The 27,016-nt window shown below is 37.0% G+C and overlaps 1 protein-coding gene across 7 annotated transcripts in view; it reads left to right on the top strand.

The window, feature by feature from the left end:
* Positions 1 to 24,110, top strand: part of tnca (tenascin Ca) — a 61,361-nt gene extending 37,251 nt beyond the window's left edge. For 2 of the 7 annotated variants that reach the window (XM_067405572.1, XM_067405571.1), the window contains 17 exons: positions 1,596 to 1,874; positions 5,575 to 5,847; positions 7,841 to 8,113; positions 9,747 to 10,019; positions 10,475 to 10,753; positions 12,810 to 13,082; positions 14,012 to 14,134; positions 17,301 to 17,444; positions 18,120 to 18,239; positions 18,533 to 18,676; positions 19,769 to 19,899; positions 20,448 to 20,580; positions 20,769 to 20,920; positions 21,524 to 21,620; positions 21,701 to 21,862; positions 23,059 to 23,222; positions 23,333 to 24,110. In XM_067405572.1, the coding sequence (XP_067261673.1) occupies positions 1,596 to 1,874; positions 5,575 to 5,847; positions 7,841 to 8,113; positions 9,747 to 10,019; positions 10,475 to 10,753; positions 12,810 to 13,082; positions 14,012 to 14,134; positions 17,301 to 17,444; positions 18,120 to 18,239; positions 18,533 to 18,676; positions 19,769 to 19,899; positions 20,448 to 20,580; positions 20,769 to 20,920; positions 21,524 to 21,620; positions 21,701 to 21,862; positions 23,059 to 23,222; positions 23,333 to 23,443 (3,131 nt within the window). In that variant the 3' untranslated portion in view covers positions 23,444 to 24,110. Of the gene's footprint in view, positions 1 to 132; positions 565 to 1,595; positions 1,875 to 5,574; positions 5,848 to 7,840; positions 8,114 to 9,746; positions 10,020 to 10,386; positions 10,754 to 12,809; positions 13,083 to 14,011; positions 14,135 to 17,300; positions 17,445 to 18,119; positions 18,240 to 18,532; positions 18,677 to 19,768; positions 19,900 to 20,447; positions 20,581 to 20,768; positions 20,921 to 21,523; positions 21,621 to 21,700; positions 21,863 to 23,058; positions 23,223 to 23,332 lie in introns of those variants that run through there. The other 5 variants (XM_067405569.1, XM_067405570.1, XM_067405573.1 and 2 more) reach the window with 5 other exon arrangements.
* The last annotated feature ends 2,906 nt before the right edge of the window (positions 24,111 to 27,016 follow it).

Below are 27,016 nucleotides of genomic sequence, written 5' to 3'. Positions count from 1 at the left end.
TGAATATAGTCGTATTTTAATTGTGCACTAGTCAATGACTTTTTAACGTCTTGTTTTCACAGGTAAAACACTTCTAATTCTGTCTCGTCTTTAATCTCTGACCTTAAATGCACTGAATGTACTTTCCTCTAGCACCAAAGTCTACCTCGCCTGATGTTGTTGCTTTGACCGTCAAAACTGTTTCGACAATGAAACCAAGCCTCCATAAGGAGGTTCAGCCATCAGTCTCTACCTCCACTTTTTTAACAGAAGATGTTAAAGCTGAAGCCTCAGGTGATGAATTTGAGCGCCCAAGTCAAGGGCCTCCAAGTGACCTAAAAGTCACAAATGTAAGCAGAACTAGTTTGAGGCTATCATGGTCAGCTCCAGAAGGAGCCTTCGATAGCTTCATCGTTGAGCTGAACTCATCTTCGAATAAGTCTAAAGAGCACATTATTGACGTATCTGGAGAAGCCAGGCAGGTCCATGTAGATGGGCTGACCGCTGACATGCATTATGAGATTACTTTGTATGGAATGAAGGAGAGCAAAAAATCTCAACCAGTCAATGTTCACATCAAGACAGGTACATGGACATCAGCTTCAGAAACTAAAGTCATCTGTCATCCGCCATAACGCCAACATTCACAATACCACAAATGTCATTTATTTATCCTGGGAGCATTTCTGCAGGCGTAAACTAGTGGTTTGTTCAATCCCAAGTCCTTTTGACATCACAGTTAGGTTTATTTGTTTGATTTAAAAGATTTCTGGGTCCACAACCAGAAAAAAAAAAAATATTATTAAAAATTATATATATTTTGTTCATGATATAATAACCCTGCATTAAATTGATCAAAAGTGACAGTAACAACATTTATAATTTTACAAACTATTTCTATTTCATCAGAGAATCTTAGGGGGGGAAGTACCACTCTTTCCACAAAAAATTTAAGTAGCACAACTGTTTTTAACATTGATAATAATCAGAAATGTTCCTTGAGCAGCGTATGGATGATCATGTGATACTGAAGACTGGAGTAATAATGCTGAAAATTGAGATTTGCATCACAGGAATAAATTACATTTCAAATGATATTCACATACAAACCATTATTTTAAATTGTAATAATATTTCACAATTTATTACTGTTTTTACTGTATTTTTGATCAAATAAATGCAGCCTTGGTGAGTGTAAGAGACTCAAAAACATTTTAAAAATTCTTACCGACCTAAATTTTTGAATGGTAGCGTATATTAAATATTGAAAAACATTTCAGAAAGTACCCGAGATGTGATTCTTGTACCTCTAGTGCCACAAAACACTTGCAGAATTGTTCCCGTGCTTTTCATGAGACATCCCCTTGGGATTATGGCATGAAACAACGTTTTTATGTTTTATCTGATCATTCTGACCATTATTTCTCAACGTGAATGAACACCATCTCTGTACGCCATGTCTTTATTCATATCATTTCATTCCATCTATTAACTGTTTTATCTGTATCTGTCATTGTGTCTACGCCAGTGGCACTGGCAAGCTGAGCTCATTTCATTATGCAAATGCAATTAATTTCAGTGACAATAACTCAATGTCTGATTTCTTTGTCTGTCAGAGGAGCAGAAGCCGGAGATTGGCAGTCTGAGTGTGTCTGATGTATCTTGGGATAGTTTCAATGTGTCCTGGACCGTTGAGGATGGCCTTGCCTTTGACAGTTTTGTGATTGAAGTTGCAAATTCAGCAGGTGGTCCTGAAAGACAGAACCTTTCGGTATCTGGTGATGCACGTAGTTTATGGATGTCTGGGCTGAGTCCCGACACGTCCTATACAATTACACTATATGGAGTGCATCAGGGCTCGATCCTGGGGTCGATCTACATTGAAGAAGCTACAGGTACCCATGCTTACCTGGATATCCCTGGTGAAAAAGAAGTACACTTTAGCATATTTAAAAAAAAAAAAAAAAAAAAAAAAGAGTGCTTATCAGGGAAATAATACTTAAAAATAATAGTGTGAACTGAATTTAATGTTTTCAGACTCTTAATTGCGTGGTATTTATGATTAAATGAAAATGTATTATATTACATTAAATGCAAATTTTTCGACTCCCTTAAGTACATATGTAATTACATTACTATTAATTATTTCTATTGTCTTTGAAATACACAGAATGTACTAACAAGCATTTATGGTCAACTAAAATCTATAATATATATATATATATATATATATATATATATATATATATATATATATATATATATATATATATATATATATATATATATATAGTACATTTTAATATATTAACTTTAAATGTAATATCAAATAAGTAAAACTTTTCATTTGACTTCCAAAGTGCACTTTTTAAGTGTACTTAGTTATGTTAAGAAACAGTGAGAAGAGAATACACTTATTTAAATGAATATTATATCAATTATAATAAATATTATTAAATTGATATTTCATTAATATGTTTCATAAATATATTATCTGCAAGTCCTTTTTTTTTTTTTTTTTTTTTTTTTTTTAATATATAGGCTACTTTTAAGATTCGAAACATTACAAGTGCACATTCAATACAATTAAGTGCACTTCTTTTTCACGAGGGATGAAAAATATATTATTTATTATGCCTTTTTTTTTCTTAATCTTTTCTCTCTTTCTGACCTTTTTAATTCTAGTTGGGAGCTGTGGTGTCAAGCAGGTTGCTTCTATGCTTTAACATTTCCTTTTAATTTTTCACCAAACCTAAGTAGCTTTGTTGCATGTGGCCGACGAGAATTGTCTCAAATGTCCACAATAATGTGTTGATTGTGAAAAGACTTAATTTAACAAAGCTAACTAATTGTCATTTACTGTTCCAGCCACTGTGTCGGTCTTGCAAAGTTGATTGTGTTGGGGCAAAGGATATGTCATGTTTTCATATGTCATCCATTCATTTCCTTCCACTGAAATCAAAGCTTTGTGTTCAGCAGTAATCATTGTCAACCATTATATATCATCCATTTCATCCATCTACCCCAAATGCATGGCACCACCCCTCTCATATATTTACCGCATTGTGGTGAGTTTTGATGTGCTGCAGTGATTGCAACATATTTCATCTTCTTACATATAATTTCATTCACTTTATTTTGATCTCATCATACCTGCATCATTTCACACACCGTTTGATTTTATATAGAAGCAGTGCACATTTGAATAAGTGAGTAAGGTCCATTTTAATTTTGTTAATTTTGTGGTATGTCAGCTCCACAGTTTCCAAACTTTTTTAATCAGCTGAACCCCTTTGATGCAAAGTTTTTACCTAAAATACCCCCTGAGATTTTAAGTTATTATTTCAATAATTTAACAACAAATTCACATTTTTTTCCCGATAAAACAAATAAAATATTTCTCATTTTTTAGTATGTTTTATTTTGATTTTTAAATAATTTCTTTTTACATTATATGATTTAATTAATTAGTAGCTTTCAATTAAAACCCACAGTTCTATGTTAATGGCTATCTAATCATCATAGTATGATTTAACAAACAATATTTTTAATAAATTATAATAATAATATATTTTTATGAATATACTCCTTTAAATAATTAAAGTAGCCTTACATAAACCAAAATAGCTACTAGCCATCACCGTTATGTAATTCAAAATAATTTAGATGCTGCTCATCCATCTTTTTGTGCTGTTTCTTCTAACATGTTTACTATTTTTTTTTCTTTTTTTTTACTTTGTTATTTATGTTTTTACCCACTGTGATATTCAAACATACTGCTTTCTAGGCACCATCTGAACATTAACTTTTGGAGCATTGTTTGGATTGGGAATAATCAATGATTAGCATGGGAATAATAGTAAAAACCAATGTTTGGCATGGGAATAATAGTAGAAACCAATCTTTATACATCCTTTGTGTTGATTGCTTCATATACACTAACACAATATTCTTGTATATAACAATAACCTGTTTTGACACTACAGTGAACAAATACAAAAAAAAAGAAAAAAAAAATGGCCCCAGTTTTATTCATATCTAAACGTACGTTCTTGTACATTTTTTTTTTATTGTAATATTCTGCTTTTATTTTCTGCTCAGTTTTTCTGTTTTCATAGTGAGGCCTGTTTGACATCATGCATCTGCAGTGTGTAAGCGAAGTGTGTGTATTTACAGAAAATTACATGATTTCCATGATACTATACTGAGTATTTGGCTTAATATTTATATTTTAATTATATTTATTATGAAACCCATAACCTGTATGCATGCAAAAATAAATATGCGCTATTTGCATGCTGCAGACACAGGATGTGTAAAACAGTTCTAATCTGGCAAGCACAAATAACACTAGTCAGTATTCATAACAGCTCATGTCAAGTTCCTCAGCTAAACAAATTCTACATGCAAACTATGCATATTGTACAGCAAGGACGTAACCACCATAGACAAGAACACAGCAAGATCACAGTGTGACGCGTTAGTTTTAATGGTGAAAGAGTGCATGGCAAGGTGTAAGTACCCAAACATTTACTACTTAAACTGTTTTACGATAGAAATGTTCAGTGACTGACAGAAATATCCTGAGATGCAAACTATTCAACCAATTTGAATTGAAAATATACTATCATTTACATGATTCATGTAATTCATAACTAAATGTGACAACGTAAAAAAAGGTTTGCGACATATTAGCTTACAGTGTGTGCACCAAAAGCGAAGCGAATATTCGCATCGCGATACTTAAACTAGATTCGCGATATTGTTTTTCACGTCACTCGCGCGACGAGCGTCTTCCTGCACATCATCAACAACATTTCTTTCTGTTATTTTTTTTCCTTCATCAACCCTGATGGAGATAACTGCCAGTGCTAACCAGTTCATAGTAATGTAAAACTGACGCATATTTACATCACTTACCAGGTAGTCCAACTTCGCTTACTTTTATCTCCTTTTTTTGCCTTGTCTTTGTATAAGAAGTTGTTCAACCGGACGTGTCAATAATCTCTTTGCTGATTAGCTTGTGTGACAGCGTGTCATGCGAATTTCCCGCTCGAGTTTAATGTTTTTCAACTAGCGTGGAAGACGCGTTCGCGGCAATCGCGTCACCCGCAGCAAATTCGCATCTACTTTGTATGTAATACTCGCGCAAATAATTCAGTTCTCTTTTGGTGTGCACACACCATAAGAGTGAATGTGTGCTTATTTTAAAATAAAATATTATTTGCAAATAGTTTAAAATGAGTAGGCTACTTCACAACTAATAGGTCACTTACTTCTTTTACCATTTAATGAAGTATATAAATAAAAAGACAAGTCAATAAAAAGGCAAAAAGATCCCTACCCAAATACTCAAAACATGGTTACGGCCTTGTTATACAGTAAGTGCAACTACACTCTAAAAAATGCTGGGATGTTTCAACCCAAGTTTGGGTCAAAAATGGACAAACCCAACCATTCGGTTAAATTTTTAAATGCATTTTTTAACCCAACGGTTGGGTTTGTCCATATTTGACCCAAATTTGGGTTGAAACAACCCAGCATTTTTTAGAGTGTATACATTACCTCTGTTTCAATAACCGTTTCTCCCTTTAGATAGCGCTCCAGTGGTTGGCAATCTGTATGTGTCTAATATTACATCAGAGAGCTTCTCCATTTCATGGAATGACACGAGAGGAGATATTGAGAGGTTTATCCTGGAGATTATAGACTCTAGCTGGCAGCGGGAGCCAGTTGAATATAACCTATCACACAGTACACAGTCATATGAAATCACTGGGCTACGGCCGACTACTGACTATATAGCTTACCTCACTGGAGTAATAAAGGGAAGGAGAACAGACTCCGTCAGTGCTGTCGCCTCCACAGGTAACTGGAATTCTCTCTTTCCTTGCTGTTTTCCCCCGTTTGTTCATATTGGAAATTATAAATCAGGAGTAGTTCAGCCAAAAGTTCACATTTATGCACTCATGTCATTCTAAACCTGATTTTTCTTCTTCTTCTTCTTCTTCTTCATATGTTGAAGATGTCTCTAAAATTGCTGCATCTAACTCTTCTGAAGTCATGTTATAGCTTTTTGTGAGGAATATGCACAATTGAAGATGTAAATCAATGAAGTTTTAGCATCTGACTGTGCACATGGAAATCTGAATCTGGTGCCTCAAGATGATTTGCATCAGGTTCGACTTGCATTAAATACTGTATGCAAGCACGTATGTGACTACATTAAAGGCCCGTTCACAACAAGAATGATAACTATAAAGATAACAATAAAGATATAGTATTAAAAAAAAATTCTAAATATAAAAGAATATCACTGTCCACACCACAGCTATAATGATAACGATATAGAGAAATGATATAGTTGGGATCACTTTCAGAATTATTTTCTTTTCCAGCTGTTGAACAATAAAACACTGACAGCCAATCAAAACCATTCTAATCTTGAGGTTACGCACATTTAGAATGGCAGACGACATTGCTGAGAAGTTAATTGCTGAGGTCCAGAAAAAGCCACTGCTGTTTGACAAGTCAAACCCCCTTTTCAAGGATACTTTAAAGAAAATGGATATGTGAAAACAATCGGCCATACCCTCGGAATAAATGGTGAGAAGTATTAATGGAGATATCATTATGCCAGGCTAGCAAACAGTGTAACACAAAATTATCTCAGGTATCCAGTGCTAGTTTTGACAGCATTGTCTTACTTCCTTTGAAGTTGCAGTGAAAAAGACTAAGCGTTGTTTTTATTCCACCATATTGACTTCGTCAGCTAAATTCACTGTTAGATTAGATCGATTACACTAGCTATTCACTTAAAACATAGCATTCTGAGGACATCTGCTGGTTAAAGCCATGTAAATGCAACAAGAACAGCAAAAACATGCTGTAAACGCTTTGAAACCGCTGTGCGTGAGCTTAGAATAAACAAACCATTACCATTTGTTGGTGTGGACGCAAATATAGTTATCGTTATAGTTATCTTTATAGTTATTGTTCTTGGTGTGAACAGGCTTTTAAGGGTATGTTTACGCGACGATGATGTACTTATAATGGAAAAGTTTTTCCTTTGTGTTTTTTGCATACAGGCGACAACGTCAAAACAATCCCTGTACACACGGATCTGCGAAAAAGACTAAAAACGCTGTATTCTGCTGCCAGGCCAGTAGATGGCGATGTCACTTTGTAAAGAAAAACGACACACCTATAGATTGGACACATAATACGTATGCACATGACGTCACTGTTTTCACAAATTTGTGTTTTTGTAGTTTACACAGAGATGATAACGGTATCGTATTCAAAAACTTGCTCTTTGAAACCTGTTTTCAAAAGTTTGCTTTTTTAGGCCCCCAAAACGCTGATGTTGTGTAAATGAAAGACTAAAACACATAAAAAGTTTTCCGTTTTTAGTTGAAAATGGTGTTGTGTAACATTCCATGACCGGAATACTGTGATTGCGCTAACGTTTTAAGAACATTATTAAAGACGAGATTACATTCTAGTAACATTACTAGAAGAATGTTTGTTCCGAAATTTGAGAGAACCTTGTTAGAACATTAGCCAAAGTCCTGAGAAATTTCCCTGTTAGCTGGGTTTACGGTAATTTTCGCCAAGTTAGCACTATGCACAATGTCCGACTTTGTTCAAAATATCTCCTTTTTTCTTCCACGGAAGAAAGCATGCATACAGTTATGAAGCAAAATGAGGATGAGTAAATGATTTTTGGCTGAACTATCCTTTTAACCAAGGCTGTTTTGTCAGTTAGGTGCAAAGTTAGCATGGACAGATCTCTAAAACTATTGGCAGCAGAGAAAGAGAAACTAAACAAAACGCCATGGCTGGCTTTTTTCCCCTGTAGCGGCCGAGCCTGACTTGTCTGGGCTAGTTGTTTCAAACATTACCTCAGACACAGTGTCGCTCTCCTGGCGGACGGGAGAGAAGGCGTTTGATAATTTTATAGTCGAGGTGAGAGAGTCTGCTTTGCCCACGCAGGCGACGGGGCGCACCTTGCCCACAGGTGCCCGCTCCACGGTGCTGACCGGCCTCAGAGGAGACACGCGATATCAGATCAAGCTGTATGCCACCATTGGTGGCGCCAACACAGCTGCCCTGACAACTGTAGTAACCACAGGTACAGCAGCGCATGCTTTTGAGCTCTCAGAATACATGCTTTAAACATTTATAATGACTTCTGAAGAATTGGTTTGCTATGGAAGCCCATTTCTGCCATGGAGTAAAACAATAAAAGGTAATTGCACATTTTTATTTAATATATTTATACAATTCTAACTATTTCTCCCAATTCTGAGTTTATATCTTGCAATTCTGACTTTTTTTCTCAGAATTGCGAGAATATATATCTTGAAATTTGGACTTTCTGTTTTCTAATCTTTTACATTCTAATTTTCTGTTTGCACGAATTTAAAGTCGGCATAAAATGGAAGTTGTGATAGTCTTTTCTTCCTTATTGTGACGTATATCCGAAGTGAAACGACTTCTGAATGAGAAAAACATTTCATGGTGACTTTAAGAGCTAACGCTGCATTCAAGTCATGTCAAAAAGATCGTATTTATGAGTTGAACACACATGAAAACCACCACAAAGTCGTAATTACAAGTGGGAAGCTTTCTTTAAGCCATGAATTGTGGATGTTTCCGTGAGAAAATATGGTGGACACAATAGATACAACGTATGTATTCATGTTAAAAATAAAAAATTATAATAAAAATAGCTAATTCACATGTACAAAATAAGAGTACATTTACGATAGAATATATAATGATTCAATTTACAGCACCTTCCTAAATGGAAGGTTTTGCAGAAGTTGAGAAAAAAAAATCTTGCTGATTTTTTTGTAGAAAAGCAAAGCACCATTTTGCTCCAACTTGAACGCACAATAATATCCATCGGGAAATGCCACCAAGGTCATTTGCATTCCACTGCATCATCGTGGAGGGATTTTGAGATGTAAATTCAGAATTATGAGAAAAGTCTGAATTGCGAGATGGTAACTCAAAATGAACTTAAAATATAAACATGCAATTCTGAGAAAGTCAGAATTGCGAGATAAACACTCACTATTTTGAGAAATATTCTCAAATTTGCTCAGAATTATAAACTCAGAGTTGTGAGAAATAATTGTGCATATAAAAATTGTTTTTTTATTTATTTGTGTTTATTCTTTGGCAGAAATTAGCTACCATAATATGGCAAAAAGTGCATGACTTAAAGTAGTATTTCTGGTTGTTTGCAAGGTAATGTCTATGACATGTTGTTGATTAGCAGGATTAGTGTAAATAGCACTTTACTTCCCAACGTTGTATTTGCACAAGTTATGTCTAATTTGTCCACTCACTCCATAGTCTTTTGAATTGAGGCATACATCTGGTCCATATTGCATCTTATTGTGGCCAAAATGCCTAGTTTACTTATTACTTTCAAAATGAAACACTTGAGTTGCTATCAGTGATTTGATGCCATTGGTCTAGCAAACCTTGGCAAACCTAATAATTAGTTTGTCCTCAAAGTGGAAAAATTAGCTAGTTCCACTTAAAAGAATGATTTAGACAACTTTACATCCCAAAAAAGTTTCAAACTGAGAATTACTGTCTGTGGCAGTTGACTGCAGACCACAGATTCTTAGACATTCATAGACATTAAGGCAAATAACCCAGAATATTCCTACTGTTTTAAACCTCCAGTTATTTCTTGTTTGAGCTACTATTAAGTTTCGTAACAGTACACAATACTTTCTTTCATTCAGAGCCTAAGCCTGAATTGGGCCCCATTGTGGTGTCTGAAACACTGCCGAGTAGCTTGACGCTGTCCTGGAGCACATTGTCAGGCCACTTTGATGGCTTTGCTGCTCGTATCACTGACCGTGAGCAGCTATATGATGTTGTAGAGCTCAGGCTATCAGGCACAGAGAGGAACATTACCGTGATGGGTCTTGTGGACTCTACGGTCTATGACATAGTGTTTTATGGTCTGTCTCATGGCCGTCAAACTCCATCAGTTTACTTCAATACCAGTACAGGTACTGTGCAAGTTTTTTTTTTTTTCTATCACAACAAACCAGGAATTAACAGACAGAACTAACAAATTTGCATCCTGTTAGACCTATTTGCAAGCAAATTTCTGAAACTGCCTATGACCTTTTGCAGTGTGGAAACTAATTTTTGCATCGGTTTGACCCCATGTTGTTAAGTTATATTAACACGGATGATTAGATTAATTCCAGTTTTTGTCATTGCGTATGCATGCAGTTGTATTGCACCCACTCAATACTCAATTATTTTACAATGGAGAAACCAGAAAGCTCATGCAATAATAACTTTATATTGTCAAATTAATAAGTAACATTTGACAAATAACAAGCTATTTTGACCTTGCAATCACTGCAGAATCAATTATACATCCTCACCCTGTATTGTCCCCTCCTATAACACTGCAACTACGGGACCCAAATGAATCCTGTACCACGTAACCCAGCGTCATTACCTAAAGTGGAAAACCTCACGGTTTCGGATATTACCCCATACGGATTTCGGGTGTCCTGGGAAGCAGATTCCTCTGAGGGCTTCAGCCATTTTCAGGTAAAGGTGTCGGACTCTGGCCAGCTGCTGGAGCCACAAGAGTTCGTAGTGCCAGGAAACCAGACCTTACTGGATGTTTTGGGCCTGATTACTGGCATTGGCTATGAGGTCAGTGTGACCGGGGTGTCAGGGAATGGGTTACAGTCTCGTCCAATCACCACAGTGGCTGTTACAGGTACCGCTTTCTGCTTTTCAACTGCACGTCACTCCTTCACTTCAGAGCTTTCACTGCCCAAGCTTAGTAGTTTTTACTTTTTTACAAATTGAAATGTTTTTAATATTTAACAGACAATATTTTACTGCTGTTGCCATTTTTACAGAGGTTGTATGCACAGGACATGTTCGAGTGCATCATCCGGCTATTTAAAGTGCACTTTTTCTTTGTGGAATTTTCTGTGTGAACGCACTACTCGAACTATTCATACTTAAAAACATCAGAGAATAGTGCATAAGTCCACAAATTGGGACACGCAGCTGATGTATTGTATACTCAATATGCTTTTCCCGTCCTCCGCTGCTGCTGCATCTGATTGGTCAGTTGTTTTAAAATTAGCACTGATTTGCTGCCATTTAAATCTTTTAAAGCTGGTCCACCCAATCAAATTAGACACAAAAAAATTATTTTGTGAAAAAGGAGAAAAAAAATCATGCATACATGACAATAATAATTGCTCAGATACATTAATTTACATCTACACTGCACAGTTAATCTCTTACTTACATAATGTCTACTCTTTGCAAGCATTCAGAACTCAGCACTAAACAAAAACTCTGGCTTTGAGAGGATTCTTAAATGCGTCTGATTGGCCATTGTTCAAGAAATTAACAGTCATGTCTGCGATTGGCTATATTGCTGCAAAAATTCTGTTCTGTAAATAGAAACCTTTGATGCTCCACCTATGATTTTTACCTTCTTTTATTGTTCTTATGTTATTATTACACTGGTTATTTTATTAATTAATGGATTTTGTCGTTTTCATTAAACAGCTGTCTGACAATATTTCAAATTTAACTAATCGTAATTGTCAGATTATTTTTAGCCCATGTAGGCCTATTGTAATATATAATTTGAGAATTGCCATTGAGGTTCACCCTATTTCACCAGGGTCATTGAAAATAATGCAAATGGAACGCAAGAACCAGTCCTGTGTTTACATGTCCTCTTAGATGTCACGGTCCATATTCTAGAAGATGACATGATGTTTGATCTAAGCTTTGGTTGGGAAACTCATACACAACTCAACTACCTCCTCAACACTGTCCCTTGTTTATTTGCCAGGTCTCCTCCATCGATAAAGTCTGTTGCTTTGTTTCTAGTGCACAGTACATTGCTCACTTGTCCCACATGTCTGATGCCATATTTAAACTGTGTTTTCTACTTAAATGGCTGGCAAAAACTATATCTATCAATATTTAAGTCTCATATCATCAGGTTTCATCAAGGTTTTTCACCAGTATGAGGCCTGAGGTCTTGTATGATGCAGCTCAGAAGGAAACACAGTCTTGCATAAAATCACTGTACAGTAGAAATATGTCTTATGTAGAGTTGCAAACGTGCGGGGAAAATCTGGTATATTTCTAGAAACTTTCCATGGAAAGTTAAGCTGGGGAATTTTGGATACTTTCCAAATTGGAAACTTATGGGAATTAATTGGAAATTTGGGCAACTTATACAAACTGTTTCATATACAAACATACAGTAAATATAAACATTTTGTTTGATCATAAGCATGCAAACTGATAAATTTTTTTAAAAGGACATTTTTGACTGTGATTGAGTAATGTGCAGGGTAGAAATTCAACTGAATTTGTATTATATGTTTTTTTTTTTTTTTTTTTTTTTTTTTGGTGTTTTTTTTTTAACCAAGATTATGCTGCAAGAAGTTCCAGCTAGGGTAACCTGCAATTTTGCAAATTTCCAGTTTATTCCCATTAATTCCCATATATTGCCGTTAATTCCAATGGAAAGTTTCCAACTTTGAAAATTCCCAGAATTTTGCAACCCTAGTCTTGTAAGTGGTGTGCGTGATTTGCAATGCCGTACATATGGTGTCAAAAGTCATAAAGGGACGTGTGTACATCATTATGTGTCCAGGGTGTAACTAACACGAGAAGTAGTCATACTACTTGATGCATGTCCAATGGTTGGAGACCGGCAGGTAGTTGGAAATGAGCTCAAACTCTTTTCCTTGTTAAAACAAGAAAAAGACACATTTCCCTTTGTCAATCAGAGGCAGAACCAGAGATTGAGCACCTTTTCGTGTCGGACGTCACCCCTGAGAGTTTCCGGCTGGCCTGGACTGCAGAAGACGACGTTTTTGATCGATTTGTGCTCAAAGTTAGAGATTCGAGAAAGCTCTCCCATCCACGAGAGTTTGTTGTGCCGGGTGATGAAAGAACCAAAGTGTTAACACAGCTTTTGGGGGGAACTGAATATGAAATTGAGCTTTACGGTGTCACGTTGGAACATCGCTCCCAACCCGTTACTGCTGTTGCGAGAACAGGTATTGTGTTCAGTGTAATAGGATTGCTTGTCAAATGGTCTGCTTCATTTCTGGATTTGAGAGGGCTTTCTTGGCTGCAATGTGGTGGAATTATGATCTTTAACAACTAAATAACTCTCTTCATCCTTAACAGGTACTGATGTGTTAATCTTTGGTGCACCATGATTTGAAATGTATCTATCATGATATGTTTCAACCCAGGGTTAAAGTCAACAGCAAATATGCACCTAATTAAACAGAATATTCAACAAGAAAAAATTATTGGTTGGGGCTCGAAAAGTGGGTGCTTTAGAAGCTGAGAAAAATGTTCATGAAGTAAGACCTCACGTTGACTTTAACCTTGCATGCTTCCGTTCCTCTAACAAAGGAACGTTGTGTATGTTCATGCATCCAGAGGAAAGTCTCCTGATGTTTATTTCACTACTAAACCATCAAGTTACATTTTTCTGCATATTGTTGGGAAAGGTGATGTTAATTTGTCCGCATGCCCTGAGAACTAATGATTCTGTGTTGGTTTATGTAAATGGTCTGATCTAAATAACATGCCTTCTTTTTGTCATTGTCACGCTCCAGGTTAAATTTGTGGAATGCAGTTTAATGATTTTGGCATGATTGATCATGTTACAAATGGGAGCATTTTTGGATGTTTTTTGGAATGGAAACTTGCACTATTATGACTAACGAATCTTACTTTTAGGCCTTTTTCATTGCACCAGGGAAAGGCCCGCTTCTCCTGCAGTTCAGTGTTTGATGTTGGTCTTTCTTTGTCCATTTTCAAGTGGCTGTATTAATTAGCTTCATATCTTAATGGCCATAAGGACCCTGGGTGGAACATTTTCCCAATTTTCAATGTTTTCTTCTTGACATGGTTAAATATATATATATATATATATATATATATATAATATATCTGCATTGCTGTTTGGCAGGCCTTGGAGCTCCACGCGACCTTCGTTTCTCTGACATCATGGATACATCAGCTGTGGTTTACTGGACTGGACCACATGCCCAACCGGACTCCTACAGAATCACTTACCTCCCAGTCCAAGGAGGCAAGTGCTGGTCCTCTTAAAACCTTGAGGAATGCTTGAAAACATTACTATAGATACACCGATCAGGCATAATATTATGACCACTGTCAGGTGAAGTGAATAACACTGATCATCTGTTAGTGGGTGGGATAGATTCGGCCGCAAGTGAACAATTTGTCCTCAAAGTTGATGTGTTAGAAACAGGAAAAATGGGCAAGCGTAAGGATTTGAGCGAGTTTGACAAGGACCAAATTGTGATGGTTAGATGACTGGATCAGAGCATCTCCAAAACTGCAGCTCTTGTGGGGTGTTCCCAGTCTGCAGTGGTCAGTGTGTATCAAAAGTGGTCCAAGGAAGGAAGAACAGTGGTGAACCGGAGACAGGGTCATGAGCGGCCAAGGCTCATTGATGCATGTGAAGGCTGGCCCGTGTGGTCCAATCCAACAGATGAGCTACTGTAGCTCAGACTGCTCAAGAAGCTGGTTCTGATAGAAAGGTGTCAGAATACACAGTGCATCAGTTTGAGAATGGCCAGTTTGTTGGCCTCCAAATTCCCCAGATCTCAATCCAATTGAGCATCTGTGGGATGTGCTGAACAAACAAGTCCGATCCATGGAGGCTCCACCTCGCAAATTACAGGACTGAAAAGATCTGCTGTTCACATCTTGGTTTAGATACCACAGCACACCTTCCATGCACACACTGGAGTCCATGCCTCAATGGGTCATTGCTGTTTTGGTAGCTAAAGGGTGACCAACACAATATTAGGAAGGTGGCCATAATGTTATGCCTGATCGGTGTATATGCAATATATAGGTCTAGTGTTGAAAATGAAGACCTCTAAAAATCGCAAGTTATTTAAGTATATTCTACTAACTAGAAGTAACTTTGCAACTATATGCCAACTAACTCTCATTAGAGTATTAGTAGTTAGGTGTTAGTGTTTGGGTTCGATTTAGTAGAATAAGTTGACATGTAGTTGCAAAGACGTAAGACCTTCGCAATTACCTTTTTTACTTTTTTATTCAGTGGCGGAAACAAGCTTCCAAAACAATGGCACTGACATATTTTACGATATGCCAGTACAAGTTACATTTAGTTAAAAAAGCTCAAGCATGCATTTTAGTCTAGGACTAGCTTAAGCCTGGTCTTTGAAACCAGGGGAACATGTTAACAAAATCAACAAAAATTTAAACCTGGCTTGCAGTGTTCAGATTTCTGTTCTCGGAATGTATGCAAATTTGTGCATATTTAAACATAACATTTTAGAAAACTTGTAATACAAAACAATTGTCATACCCCCGTGTAACGTAGTTCATAAACGGGAAGAAGGAGGCGGGAACCGGCAAACGTTCAAACTAAGTTTTAATTCCAAAATAAACAAAGAACAAAACGAAAGTAATGCTGGCAGACCCTCGCGGACGTCTGCCGGCCACACAAACATAATAAAACATAACGTAAAGTCCAGGTCTGGTCCTCTCTCGTCCGTCACGGTCGTCGCTCCTCCTTTTATGCTCCCGGAGCTCCTCCGTGAGAGACTCGAGGCCGTGACGCCTCGCAGGTGATGCTCGTTATCACTTGCGTCACCGGCCTTGCGCCGTTCCCTCACGGCTCTCGCCCGCCCTGCTCGTCACACCCCGGTTTCACAGACAATGCATGTTTGAGCTGTTTTAACTGAAAGTAACTAGTATTGGCATACACTATATTGCCAAAAGTATTGGGACACCTCTCCAAATCATTGAATTCGGGTGTTCCAATCACTTCCATGGCCACAGGTGTATAAAATCAAACACCTAGGCATGCAGACTGCTTCTACAAACATTTTTGAAAGAATGGGTCGCTCTCAGGAGCTCAGTGAATTCAAGCATGGTACCGTGATAGGTTTCCACCTGTGCAATAAGTCCATTTTTGAAATTTCCTCACTACTAAATATTCCACAGTCAACTGTTAGTGGTATCATAACAAAGTGGAAGCAATCGAGAACAACAGCAACTCAGCCACAAAGTGTTCGGCCGCGTAAAATCACAGAGCGGGGTCAGCACATGCTGAGGCGCACAGTTCACAGAAGTCGCCAACTTTCTGCAGAGTCAATAGCTACAGACCTCCAAACTTCGTGTGGCCTTCAGATTAGCTCAAGAACAGTGCGTAGAGAGCTTCATGGAATGGGTTTCCATGGCCAAGCAGCTGCATCCAACTCTTACACTATCAAGTGCAATGCAAAGCGTTGGATGCAGTGGTGTAAAGCACACCGTCACTGGAGTCTAGAGCAGTGGAGACGTGTTCTCTGGAGTGACGAATCACGCTTCTCTGTCTGTCATCCGATGGATGAGTCTGGGTTTGGCGGTTGCCAGGAGAACGGTACTTGCCTGACTGCATTGTGCCAAGTGTAAAGTTTGGTGGAGCGGGATTATGGTGTGGGGGGGTTGTTTTTCAGGGGTTGGGCTTGAACCCTTAGTTCCAGTGAAAGGAACTCTTAATGCTTCAGCATACCAAGACATTTTGGACAATTTTATGCTACCAACTTTGATGACATGGATGAGTGAGTTTGGTGTGGAGGAACTTGACTGGCCTGCACAGAGTCCTGACCTCAACCTGATAGAACACCTTTGGGATGAATTAGAGCGGAGACTGCGAGCCAGGCCTTCTCGCCAACATCACTGCCTGATCTCACAAATGTGCTTCTAGAAGAATGGTCAACACACTCCCATAAACACACTCCTAAACCTTGTGGAAAGCCTTCCCAGAAGAGTTGAAGCTGTTTATAGCTGCAAAGGGTGGGCCAACTCCATATTAAACCCTACGGATTAAGAATGGGATGTCATTAAAGTTCATGTGCACTTAAAGGCAGGCGTCACAAAACGTTTGGCAATATAGTGTCTTAAAATGTGACAGTGCCATTTTTTACTACACACCAGTAATGTTTTTTCAGGTGAACATTTATAAAAGCTACTTAAATGCTTTAATTGAACTAAGGCCTAATCCTGGCTTAGGCTAAACCCTGTCTGTGAAACCGGGCCTTAATGTATTAAATAAACTGTGGAAAGTATGGTGATGTGTTTTTTAGTATCTATTTTTTTTTACCCCTAGTATCTTGCCTTAAAAGACACAGAGCAAATTTTGAGCAGAGTTACAAACAATCACTTTGATGAAATTCATACGTTATTGCTTCTCTTCTGTCTATTTCCAGGTACTCCCATGATCGTGACGGTGGACGGGTCACAATCTCAAGTTTCGCTAACAAACCTGATTCCTGGAGAGATGTATCAGGTGTCAGTTATTGCAGTGAAAGGTCTGGAGGAGAGCGAACCAGTGTCCGACACTTTTACTACAGGTCGGTTAAGTCATTTAAGTAGTGTTTTCTAAGATAAGCATCATTATTTCTCTAACTAAGCAATAAAACCTAAATATAATATAATATAATATAATACAGTACAATATAATATAATATAATATAATATTGTATTTGTATTTATTATTTAATATATTTAATAATTTAATAATATTATTTAATAATGTATAACAAATCAGAAATACATGTACATTCAAATGTAAAGGCATGGAAATATATACAATTAATATATACAGTTATAATATAAATTATCTAAATATTAATTTATTATATAACTATATATGAAATTTATTTTGTATATAACAAAATATACCTTAAAATATTTTTTTATTTTCATTTTATTTTATATATAATTTTTTATTTTATTTTACATATTACAAAATAAGTCGTGACATTTATTTTTTTTATTGCACTGTTCAATACAGATTGTTTCAAAGCAGCTTCACAACAATTAACAGTGTTAATGTTATAAAATTCATCAATTATGAAAACAAATTCAATTTCAAATTCAAGTCAGTTCCATAACTAATTCCATAACTACATTGATTTTATATAGGCTATATTTTATATAATTTATTTTATATATCGCAAAAACTATCATAGCAAAATATAGTTTTTATCTTCTTTATTTTTATTTTTTAATTTTTGTGCCTCCAGGTCTGGATACGCCACGCAGCCTGACAGCTGTCAATGTCACTGACACGAAGGCGCTGTTGCTGTGGCAACCTGCAGTTGCGACTGTGGATGGATATGTCATCACATACAGCGCAGACACTGGTGGGAACCTCCTGCACTCTGTTGCTCTATTTTGGGCTTTCTTTATTCATGTTTGACTTGTATGCATTGTCTCTAGTGCTACTCACCCTGAGTAGAGCAAAAATACTTTTAGATATCTCAGTATCGCACGTCACACTGCAGGACACTGCTGTCACTGCTACCCCAAAATATACCTTGTTGTCACTGGAAAAAAAAGAAAAACCCACACCTGTTTTCTCATGTGTTTTAAGATCTATCTCTTTAAGTTTTATAGATTATTAACTTCTGATTCTTGTTTTTTTTTTTTTCCAAAGTGCCACCGATATCAGAGCAGGTTTCTGGCAACATTGTTGAGTATGAGATGAGTTCACTGGCTCCAGCAACTCAATACACAGTCAATGTTTATGCCATAAGAAACCGACAGAAAAGTGTTCCAGCGACCACAGACTTCACAACAGGTGAGCTGCAGTCACCATTCAACCATTACTAGTGCTCCAGCGCCCCCTATAGGCCACATCAGATACAGCTTCACAGCATTATTGAAGAGTTCAAAGGGGGTATTCCCATAAAACAGTGAGGATATATGTATAAAATCATAGTAAAATTGTGTAATTCATATGCTGTTTTTTATGTGCTGTTTCAAAACACATATTTAATATATTAACATCAATATTAATTTTAAATATTTAAGATTAAATATAAAAATAATGATTTTTAAGATTCATGTCATTACTGGGGGAAAAACAAACATTTAATGCATTACAAAAAATGTATTTACAAAATAATAATAATAATACTATTAAAAGCAGCTTTAACACAGCTTTTAATATTTATTTATTTATTTTTTATTATTTTTTTTTTTAGGAAATGTACTATTAATATCTCATATGTTTCCTGATCGAGAATCAAAACTATTTAATGTATCACAAAAAACATAATGAAATAATAATAATAATAATAATAATACTATTAAAAGTAGCTTTAACACATCTTTTAATGTTTTGTTTTATTTTTTTAGGAAATGTCCTATTCATTTTTTTCATGTGCCCTGATTGAGAATGAAAACCATTTAATGTATCACAAAAAATATTTATGAAATAATAACAATAATAATAAATATTAAAAGCAGCTTTAACAAAGATTTTAACGTTTTATTTTAAAGAAATATCCAATTAATTTCTCCCATGTATCTTGATTGAAAATGTACAAAATAAAATAATTATAATAATAATTTAAAAAATGTTAATAATAAAATAAATGTATATATTTTGCATATTGTATGTTTTGGCTTGCATTTGACAATCAATACAAAAAAAATAGTTCTAAATACCTGGATATGAAAAACTGCTTACCAGCTCATTTCAACATTTTCTTATTTTTTCTGTTTTGTCAAAACAACAATTCTGTAAATAAAAATGTATTCTCCCATAATGCATCAGTGATAGAATTTTAGAGTTTTTTTTATTTTTCTTCACTAAAAATACTGTCATTTTATTTCTGTGTCATCTTATTGCCTGAATAAGCATGAATGTAATCTGATTGTTATGTAGATGCGGATGCTCCGCGTGATCTGGTTGCCAGTAATATTCAGACAGAAAGCGCAGTTCTCACCTGGAAGCCACCCCGGGCAGCCATCACCGGCTATATACTGACCTTTGAAGCATCTGACGGGGATGTCAGGGTCAGGCATTTCTCACATACTAGTAACTTTCAAATGCCATATCCACAAAGTAAGCTACATTCTGTGAATGTGTGACTCTTCCGGTTCAGTAGCTGCTGTAGGTAAATAACTAGATGAAAAAGAAGAAAAAAAAAAAAGTGTAGTAAATGCTAAAATCTATTTGCACTACAAACCACTGTGTTTATGATTTTGATAATACATTAAAATAATATACCAGTTTGCAGTGTAAAGCAGGATAACGGACTGTTTTTGTACAGGTCAAATAACCAGAAGCAAATGACAGCGTAAGCCTCACACATTCAAGTTTCAAGCCTTGTCTGCTCTTACATTAAAAATAAGGTGGATAACTGGGATAGTTCAACCAAAGATGAAAGTTGTGCAAATTAGTGAATAATATTTCTGTATACGATACTATATGATAATACTAATGAACTCTTTTTATTGGTAATGTGCTTTTCTTATATGATACATAATAGCAATAATTATTAAATATTAAAAGGTTTTGTTAAAAAGATTATTCAGAGCATAACTGATGTATGTTAACACAGGAATTGAATCTAGACCCATCTGTCACCTCACACGCTCTGTCTGATCTGAGAACCACCACAGAATACACTGTCAGACTGCAGGCCGTCTCTGAGGACAAGAGGAGCAAGAGTATCAGCACCGTCTTCACCACTGGTCAGTCATTTTAGTACACATGCAGCTGTTTCTTTTGTAGCACAAATAACGTTCATTGTATTACTATTACTATTGTGATTTTGCATTGTGCTGTTTTAAGGGTTTTGAAACAGAATTCTGCAGTTCTTGTGATCTGTGTTCATTATCAGTGTCTGAATCTTGAAGCAAACCTTGTTTTATGTGTGCAGCTGGCATGGTCTACAGCAATGCCAAGGACTGCTCAGAAGCTCTGCTGAACGGAGAGACGTCATCCGGTCCGTACACCATTTACATAGCCGGAGATGAGAAACAACCGGTCCGGGTCTACTGCGACATGACCACTGACGGCGGAGGCTGGATGGTGAGTCGAGATGAGTTGTGCTTACGATACAACTTAGCCTAGTTTTGACATAAAGGGGCTCTAAGTTACAACTTGCATACAATGAATTTAACTATACGGTACGCAGTGCTATGTATAAATTGAACATTTACGGATCAGACCAGGAGTAACATTGGAATAAAACAGCAGATTACATCAATAAGCTCTTGTTTTCAGACTTCAAATGTTGACATTTACACTTTTAAAAGAGAGAGCATTATGTGAATAAATCACTTTGTTAGCAGCTCTTGAACACAAACCAGATCTAAAAAGCATGTCTCTGTGTGCATCGGTCTGTGTTGTACATTTATTAATAAATAAATGTTAATTTTTATGTTTTTTGTATCAGTATTTATTTATTGATCCTTATTAACTTCAAATATGGTTATTATTTACATGTACAAATACCTATTATTATTGTCTTGTTATCCAAATAAAGTACTTAAAAGTTGTCTTAGCATGAAAAACATAACTTGAAGAACCATTTTCCACTATAAAGAGCCTTTTGTGCAATGAAAAGATTCTTAATGGAATCTTGTTGTGTGTGTGTTTGTTAGCTACTCTTAAACCCTCCATTTTCCACAGGTGTTCCTACGGCGTCAGAGCGGCAAGGTCGATTTTAACAGGAACTGGAGGAACTACTCTACAGGATTTGGTGACACGAACGATGAGTTTTGGCTCGGTGAGACTCGATTTAACAGGCTAATTTCATTATAACATTAAAATCTACTCGCTGACTGTTTGTGCATCGTTGTCTTTCAGGACTGTCGAATCTTCACAAAATCACAACAGCTGGTCAGTATGAGATACGTGTGGACCTGCGTGATGGACAAGAGAGTGTGTTTGCTGTGTACGATAAATTTTCCATCGGAGACCCTCGTTCTCGCTACAAGATCCAGATTGGTTCATACAGTGGTACTGCAGGTGAATTAGATGAACATTTACACTGACATTTATGCATTAGACACTTTTATCCAAAGCAACAGGCATTCCAATGCACAGTTTTCCATTGATTTTCAATGTAAACACACACTAGATGGACATCTTTGACCACTGTGTCTTGCGTCTTTTGCCACATCTCATGCACGACACGCCATTCTACAGTATAAACGCAGAACTGAAGTTAAAGGTGCTGTAGAACGTCTTTTTAAAAGATGTAATATAAGTTTAAGGTGTCCCCTGAATGTGTCTGTGAAGTTTCAGCTCAAAATACACCATAGATGTGTTTTTTTATTCATTTTTTTAACTGCCTATTTTGGGGCATCATTAACTATGCACCGATTCAGGCTGCGGCCCCTTTAATTCCTCATGCCCCCAGAGCTCGCGCTTGCCTTAACCAGCATAAACAAAGTTCCAAAGCTAATATAACCCTCAAAATGGATCTTTGCAAAGTGTTCATCATGCAGCATGTCTAATCGCGTAAGTATGGTATTAATTTGGATGTTTACATTTGATTCTGAGTGAGTTTGATAGTGCTCCGTGGCTAAAGCTAACATTACACACTGTTGGAGAGATTTATAAAGAATGAAGTTGTTTATTAATTTGGATGTTTACATTTGATTCTGAATGAGTTTGATAGTGCTCCGTGGCTAAAGCTAACATTACACACTGTTGGAGAGATTTATAAAGAATGAAGTTGTTTATGAATTATACAGACTTTGTATAAAAAATGAAAATAATGTCTTGTCTCCGTTAATACAGTAAGAAACGATGGTAACTTTAACCACATTTAACAGTACATTAGCAACATGCAAACGAAACATTTAGAAAGACAGTTTACAAATATCACTAAAAATATCATGTGATCATGGATCATGACAGTTATTATTGCTCCATCTGCCATTTTTCGCTATTGTTCTTGCTTGCTTACCTAGTCTGATGATTCAGCTGTGCACAGATCCAGACGTTAATACTGGCTGCCCTTGTGTAATGGCTTGAACATGAGCTGGCATATGCAAATATTGGGGGCGTACATATTAATGATCCCGACTGTTACGTAACATGCACACTTAATGTTACTTCTTTCTTAGGTGATTTCTAATATTTTATACTGAAGGATTGCAAAGGTTTTGTAATATTTAGCTTGCAATGTAATGTTGTGTTTTTGTGTCTCTCTTAAGGCGATTCCTTATCGTATCACCAGAACAGACCCTTCTCCACTTATGACAATGACAATGACATTGCCGTCACCAACTGTGCCCTCTCCTACAAGGGAGCGTTCTGGTATAAAAACTGCCATCGAGTGAATCTGATGGGGAAATATGGAGACAGCAGTCACAGCAAAGTAAGAAACACATTGAAACATTGAAATGCAATTAAGTACTTCACAAACCTACATATGCAACATTGAAATGTTTTGTTACATAAATTAAATTTGACTATTTTAATTCACAGGGCATCAATTGGTTCCACTGGAAAGGCCACGAGCATTCGATTCCATTTGCGGAGATGAAGATCCGGCCAGTAAATTTCAGAAACTTGGAAGGCAGACGGAAAAGATCATAGACTTCAAATGTCCCTCTTTCTCTTTCCTCCAAAAACCCACATGGTCAAATGCACGACACAACTAAAACTCCTGAATGAAAATCTTCTAGTGATACAAACTTTGTCTTTCACCTCAACGTTATTGGATGCCACAGAATACTGTTTCGTCAATCCTTTTTATATGTTATAAAAGGCTGCATGATTAGTGGAGAGTTTTACATACACGTGACAGATGAAATGTGATATTTGAAAGTGACACACATCTTCCTATAACAAATCTAAAACAGATCTATGAGAATGAGTCTCCACTATTACAATGATTAACGGAGTTAGATTAGCTGTATTAGCTCAGTTTTCAAGACCAGCGATGTCATTTCCTCGACTGAATCATTACCACACTCAGGTCTGTCAGCCAGGATGGTGCAAATAAGTGTTTTCAAAACTAAAAAAGTAAGCACATTTCAGTGTGATTTATTTTCTGAAAAGTTTGTATGACAAGCCAGTTTACCTATTGATTTATTATTGATCATTTGTTTTGTTTTAAATTTATTTGTATTGTTTTTTCCCCCCATAGATTCCTAAATGTCTATAATCCCTCAATGCAGAAGTGTCGATTAAACTGTATCTCTTCTCCTTGAATGTCTAAAATTGATTACAACAAAATAGGAAATAAAAATATAATTTGTTATGTTGGAATTGATGTGTTGTCAATTTCCCTATTTAACTATCCCAAAGATTCATTATCCCAAAAAAGTATTTTTCAAAGAGTAAAAAAATACCACTGATTTAAAGCGTGCCTCCAAAACACCACTGAGGCATGGACTCTACAAGAGCCCAGAAGGTAGGTGTCCTGTGGTTTCTGTCACCAAGATGCAAATCAGCTTAGCAGCAGATCATTCAAGTCTTGTGTGAGCCGCTGTGAATCGAACTTGTTGGTCCAGCACATCCCACAGATGCTCAATTGGACTGAGATCTGGGGAATTTGGAGGCTGGGGCAACACCTTGAACTCTTCATCATGTTCCTCAAACCATTTCCTGAGCAGTGTGGCAGGTGTATTATCCTGCTGAAAGAGCCACTGCCATCAGAAAACACCATTGTCCTGCTCTGCAACAATGTTTAGGTAGGTGGTACGTGTCAAATGTCTGTGCACATGAATGGCCGGACCCAGGGTTTCCCAGAAGAACATTGCCCAGAGCATGACACTCTCCATTGGCTTGTCATCATCCCATAGTGATCCTGGTGCATCACCTCTCCAGGTAAACGGAGCACACATACACAGCCATCAACGTGATATACAAACCTGATTCCAAAAAAGTTGGGACACTGTACAAATTGCAATGGAATGATGTGGAAGTTTAAATTTCAATATTTCAGAATACAACATAGATGACATATTAAATGTTTAAACTGAGAAAATGTATCATTTTAAGGGAAAAATAAGTTGATTTTAAATTTCATGGCATCAACACATCTCAAAAACGCTGGGACAAGGCCATGTTTACCACTGTGTGGCATCCCCTCTTCTTTTTATAACAGTCTGCAAACGTCTGGGGACTGAGGAGACAAGTTGCTCAAGTTTAGGAATAGGAATGTTGTCCCATTCTTGTCTAATACAGGCTTCTAGTTGCTCAACTGTATTCGGTCTTCTTTGTTGCATTGATGGTGCCTTTCCAGATGTGTAAGCTGCCCATGCCACACGCACTCATGCAACCCCATACCATCAGAGATGCAGGCTTCTGAACTGAGCGCTGATAACAACTTGGGTTGTCCTTGTCTTCTTAATCCGGATGACATGGCATCCTGGTTTTCCAAAAACAACTTCAAATTTTGATTCGTCTGACCACAGAACAGTTTTCCACTTTGCCACAGTCTATTTTTAATGAGCCTTGGCCCAGAGAAAACACCTGCGCTTCTGGATCATGTTTAGATATGGCTTCTTTTTTGACCTATAGAGTTTTAACCGGCAACGGCGAATGGCACGGTGGATTGTGTTCACCTGGAAGTATTCCTGAGCCCATGTTGTGATTTCCATTAAAGTAGCATTCCTGTATGTGATGCAGTGCCGTCTAAGGGCCCGAAGATCACGGGCATCCAGTATGGTTTTCCGGCCTTGACCCTTACGCACAGAGATTGTTCCAGATTCTCTGAATCTTTTTATGATATTATGCACTGTAGATGATGATAACTTCAAACTCCTTGCAATTTTTCTCTGAGAAACTCCTTTCTGATATTGCTCCACTATTTTTCGCCACAGCATTGGGGGAATTGGTGATCCTCTGCCCATCTTGACTTCTGAGACACACTGCCACTCTGAGAGGCTCTTTTTATACCCAATCATGTTGCCAATCGACCTAATAAGTTGCAAATTGGTCCTCCAGGTGTTCCTTATATGTACATTTAACTTCTCCGGCCTCTTTTTGCTACCTGTCCCAACTTTTTTGGAATATGTAGCTCTCATGAAATCCAAAATGAGCCAATATTTGGCATGACATTTTAAAAGGTCTCACTTTCAACATTTGATATGTTATCTATATTCTATTGTGAGTAAAATATAAGTTTATGAGATTTGTAAATTATTGCATTCCTTTTTTATTCAAAACTTTTTTTTGGAATCAGGTTTGTAAAAGACAACGGGACTTCCACTGCTCCAAGGTCCAGTTCCGACACTAGTTGTGGCCTAATGGTTAGAGAGTCGGACTTGTAACCTGGAGGTCATGGATTTGAGTCTCAAATGTAGGTGGGGGGATTGAATGAACAGAACTCTCCACTCTCATTACCCACAACTGAGGTGCTCTTGAGCAAGGCACATAACCCCTGAGTATGGGACACCATACTTGGCTATACGTCACATCACTTTCATATCCATTGTTAAAATTGTTTTGTGTGAAGTGCGTAAGCATGTTTCTGGGCAGAGGTCTGGCGCTGAAGTAGACCTTCTGTTGGCCTGAACCAGACGGGATAGCCTTCATTGCCCTTGTGCATCAATAAGCCTTGGGCGCCCAACACCCTGTCCCAGTTTGTGGTTTGTCCCTCCAAGGAAAACTGTTGGTAAATTCTCACCACTGCTGACCGGGAGTCTTGTCGTTTCAGAGATTCTCTGACCCAATCACCTTGCCATAACAATTTGGCCCTTATCAAAGTCACTCAGATCTTTATTCCTGCCCATCACTTCTGCATCCAACACATTGATTACGAGAACTGATTGCTTGCTGACCATCTAATCTACCCAAACCTTAATATGTGACCTTGTTAGGAGTAGGAGATGATCAACAATAAGCACCTCACCTGTGACCGGCCATAATGTTTTGGCATAGCAGTGTATATATAGCCTCAATATACATGTTTCAATTGTAGTATTTTAAAAGGGCATCTGAAAAAATAAACGAAGAGCAATGTTGTCAAAAATAAGATTTTTCGATACATGTCGATACTGAATTATCTTAAATGCTTCTAATACTAATTTTCCACAGAACAGACACATCATACCAGCTGCGCTTTCTCTCTCTCTCTTTTCTCTTTCTTATCTCCCCGACAGCAAGTTGACACACAAACCTGCCTCCCCTCCCTCACTCGTTTCATTTGCTCCGGATGAA

This window comes from Chanodichthys erythropterus, chromosome 13 (genome assembly GCF_024489055.1).
Source record: "Chanodichthys erythropterus isolate Z2021 chromosome 13, ASM2448905v1, whole genome shotgun sequence".
Lineage (NCBI taxonomy): Eukaryota > Metazoa > Chordata > Actinopteri > Cypriniformes > Xenocyprididae > Chanodichthys > Chanodichthys erythropterus.
This window is presented reverse-complemented; position numbering and strand designations above follow the sequence as displayed.